The sequence below is a fragment of the Nannospalax galili genome, unplaced genomic scaffold (genome assembly GCF_000622305.1).
Source record: "Nannospalax galili isolate Female #2095 unplaced genomic scaffold, S.galili_v1.0 scaffold6929, whole genome shotgun sequence".
In the NCBI taxonomy this organism is placed as follows: domain Eukaryota; kingdom Metazoa; phylum Chordata; class Mammalia; order Rodentia; family Spalacidae; genus Nannospalax; species Nannospalax galili.
In genome coordinates, this window is record NW_008359653.1 from 5785 (window position 1) to 9876 (window position 4092).

Consider the following 4092-nt stretch of genomic DNA (forward strand, 5'->3'; position numbering starts at 1 on the left):
GACACTTGAAGAAATGTCAAATCCAGTTAAGTTTACTAGACCAAGAAAACTGCTGTGTGTGATCTAAGGAGCCAAGAAGCAGCAGCACTGACTCAGTGCATAATCCCCGAAAGGTGGAGGGTATTCTATGTTTTAAATCCTTCCTTCTTCAGTTTGTTGTTCTCATTTTACAGAAGAAGAAACCAGACACAGAATGGTTGGTTGACTTGCCCAAAGTCAAACACCTGGTAAATGAACACTAGAGCTGTTCACTAAACCACCAGCACTCTGGAGGTCTTAAAAAGGAAGGGGACTGTCAACAGCTCCAGTGCACCTCCTGGCCCCTCTGCTAGCAGACAAGAGCACAAACCCAGAGCATGGTTGAGGTTCCAACCTCAGCTCAGACACACAGTGGCAGTGGGATTGTGAGAAAGCTGCTCACTTGCTCTGTGCCAGTTTCCTTATCTGAAAAATGAGGGAAATATAAAGCAAGCTTGCAGGGTGGTTGTAAGCAGTAAATGAATTACTTAAATAAAACATTTAAAACAGTGTCTGGTTTAATGCAAAACTAGACACACGTTTGCTGCTGTTTTTAATGTTACTATCGTTATTACCTTGACCGTCTCCATCCAGCGAGGTTGTTTGACTTGATAATACACAACAGAGCGATACTCGTTCATGGGCTTGTCCCCAGCTCCCACACAAACCGCATTCTGACCAAGAGAAATGAAGAGAGAGAAAACACTACAGCACTGCCGTTTTCTGTGCTTGGACAGTTTGGGCCCCAACGCTAAATAAAGCCAATCTGATGGTCAGAGGGCAGTCTTGCCTTCCCTAATTCTTCTATCAGGTTCTATCCTGATGGCCCTTCTACACTGCAGATTAGACATGTGTATCCTCAGCCCAGAAGTGACAGCTTCTTAACTATAGAAATTCTATTACTTCCATTCTGGAAAGCGCTGGAGCGCGCCAGGCGCTGACGTGGCTGCCTGATTGTAAATGGTAACCAGCCTTGGAGTTACTGCAGGCCGCCAGTCTTATTAATCCTATTTGTCTCCTGAATGTGAATGTGCACAGTTTGCAAGCAGCAACACCTTTGGTGGATCTCTGATGCTAAGGCACCACAGTGGGTAGGCACTTGCTGGGCAGTGGGAGACAGTACCATCTTCAGAGAAATATCTGAGTGCCTGCTGTAGAGAACAAGCCTAAGGTGAGAGACTGTGGGAGAATGATGCAGCTCAACACAGATGAAACACCCTCTGGTGCCATGCCCAGGCTAAGCTCTGGAGGAATGGGCATGACTCAGGTCCTGAGACTGACCTGAGCATAGTGGGGAAGATGCTGGGAAGCGTTCACCAGTCATTATGACCGTGTGATACAACAGCAGACAGACAGAATACTGTGTAAGACGGAGGGACGCTTAAGTTCAGCTGAGGATTTGGGGAAAGATGCCTTAGAGGCAACAGTTAAGTATCCTGAAGAAGATTCTAAGTTGGCTTTGAGTAGAAACATGGGAAGAACTTTCTAAGCAGAGAGAACACAGAACATTCGTATCTGCAAGGAGGCTACCTGATCTTTGCCATAAAAATCTTCCTCAACTTTTCGGAAAGGAGCTAAGTAACCAGCTCCTAATTCTCATTCCCTCCTTTTCTCCCTTCCCCTCCTCTCTATTCATTAAATTGGTTTGGGCCTTAACACAAGATCCAAATCAGGATCACTCAGAAGGGCCCCAATGATATGTTTTTTTACAGCAGACTTTTCCACTTTTAAACTCAAATCTCTAGATTTTTGGAATATGACAATTAGGTTTTTTTGGGGGGAGGCAAGTTCTGAAATTGCAAGCTGGGTGCCTGTGGGCAATTGGTGAGTGAGGGCAGGCCTCCCACCGGATTCCACTGGATGCTCCAATGGACCCTTGACAAGGCTGAGTCACCAGAGCCAGCCACAGGGTGAGACTCTGTGACCCCTGGCAAACAAAGCTGCACTGTGGGAAGGAGGACCTTCCATGGTCATTGTCCCTCTCTGTTTCCCAAGGCAAGGGCAAGGAATGGACTCAGCTTCAGTGTTGAATGATGCCACCTGCTGGCAAAATCTACCTCAAAACAAGACAACAAAAGCCATCAGAACATCCCTCCTATAAAACGAAGATGGTCACTGGTTGGAAACGAAGGCACGAAGCTTTGTTTAGTAGCAGGTGCAGCCTTTCAGAACTTCGGGAAGCAATGAACTAGAACATACTCCCTAAAGGTTTTCACCCTTTAGGAAGGGCTGTGTGTCCATCATCACACAGGAGGAGAGGAGCTAGTCCTCTCCTCACTCCACCCCACTCGATTCAAACCCATTAACCACCTCTGATAACCTGTCATTCCTTTCCATTCTGGGTAAACTGAGGCTCTGAGTGGCAGAGCTGAAACAACATTCCAGACCCTCTAGTTTTATCCAGAGCCCCTTCTTTAACAACGGGCATGCCATCAGCCTACAAAGATTCATACTGGTGATATTTATGGGTTCACAGTTTCCGCAGCTTCAGTGACTCCCATGAAGCTTATAAAATCTGGAATCACACATATTTCTCTGGTGAAAGTAAAACTGGATAGCACAAAACTAGAGGATGAAAATTTTTTTTTCCTAAGGCTGTAGGAAAAAAAGTCATAGTACCATAACGAGAAAGGTGAAGGCTGTTCTCACCTTCTATACTTCAGAGACCAAAGTGAATGTGACGAAGTATGTCAAGAGAGCATTCTAGAAGGGACTCAGGCAGCCCTCCCCTGGCTGAGGAGCTATTACCAACTGGCAGCCGCTGGAGAATGGAGCATCAGTTTTCTTCAGGGATGGAATCCCAGGTAGTTTGTCCGCGCTGAGGTGGATGGCCCTGCACCCACACACACACTGGTAACACCAACTGGACTCAGTGGTTTTTATTTAAAGCAGAGGACATGAATTTGGGAGAAAGATGTGGTGACAGGGATCTGGGCGAAGTTGAAGGGAGGGACTGTGGGTAGATGTAATCAAAACACAGTGTATACATATATGAAATTTTCAAAGAATAAATTAATTTAAAACAAAAAGAGAGAGGGGCTGGAGAGATGGCTCAGTGGTTAAGAGCACTGACTTCTTTTGCAGAGGACCCAGGTTCAATTCCCAGCACCCACATGGCAGCTATGAACTGTCCCCACATGACACATGGCAGCTGTCCTGAACTCCAGTTCCAGGGGAATCTGAAGCCTTCTTCTGACCTCCACAGCATTGCATGACATGGGTGCACTCACATACATGTAGGCAATACACTCATACACATAAAATAAAAATAACAAATAAAATATTTTTTAATTAAAAAAGAGAGAGATCACATTGACCTGCCAGTAGTGTCTAAGCCTGGTTTTACGGAAAATATAGATCTGTACATATCTCAGTAAAGTTTTATTTTCTACGTTGCCCATCTCCATGACCTCCAACTGCTGTTGAGAGCCTTCAGCTACCATCAGCAACTTCAAAACTCTGAGCAAGAATCACGAAGCCTGGAGGCTTGAATGTAGACTTGACCTTGAAAGACACATCTGGGAGGAGAACACAGTGTTCTGACAAGCCCAGTTTACTCCTCTGGAATCGTGTGAGTATGGTATGGACCATACCAACCACAGATGTGAATGACTTTAAGAAAGAATATGTTCTACACTGAGGAGGCTGCATCATGGGAAGATGCCAATTAGCACCCGCAGGTGGGAATCAGGGCTAGAACTCATTATGCTTTTCTAATAATAATGACCAAATGTAATGGATACCTATTATGTGGATTACCTCATCGGATATTCACAGGACTAAGGTGCCATCACTGGTCCCATTTGGGGACGACTCTCGGGTGTAGAAAGGGCACAGCTCAGGGTCCTTTTGTTAATGCAGGCCTTCCTGGGCTTTGAGCTTGGCTGCTCAGAAATCATGAAATTTTCAGGCAAATGGATGGAACTAGAAACTGTTACACTAAGTGAAGTAACACAGACTCAGAAAAAAAAATCAACGTATGTTCTCCTTCATATGTGGATCCTAGAACCAAACCCTCATAAGTGAGCATGTATCTAGACAAAACTACAGGAAACAGTATAATGCCAAGGAAAC

The 4092-nt window shown here is 45.2% G+C and overlaps 1 protein-coding gene across 1 annotated transcript in view; it reads right to left on the reverse strand.

The window, feature by feature from the left end:
* Positions 1-234: 234 nt before the first annotated feature.
* LOC103726142 (dedicator of cytokinesis protein 2) overlaps positions 235-4092 on the reverse strand; it is a 9469-nt gene continuing 5611 nt past the window's right edge. The window contains exon 3 of the mRNA XM_008823559.2: positions 235-692. Coding sequence (XP_008821781.2) covers positions 537-692 — 156 coding nt within the window. The 3' untranslated portion in view covers positions 235-536. The remainder of the gene's footprint in view (positions 693-4092) is intronic.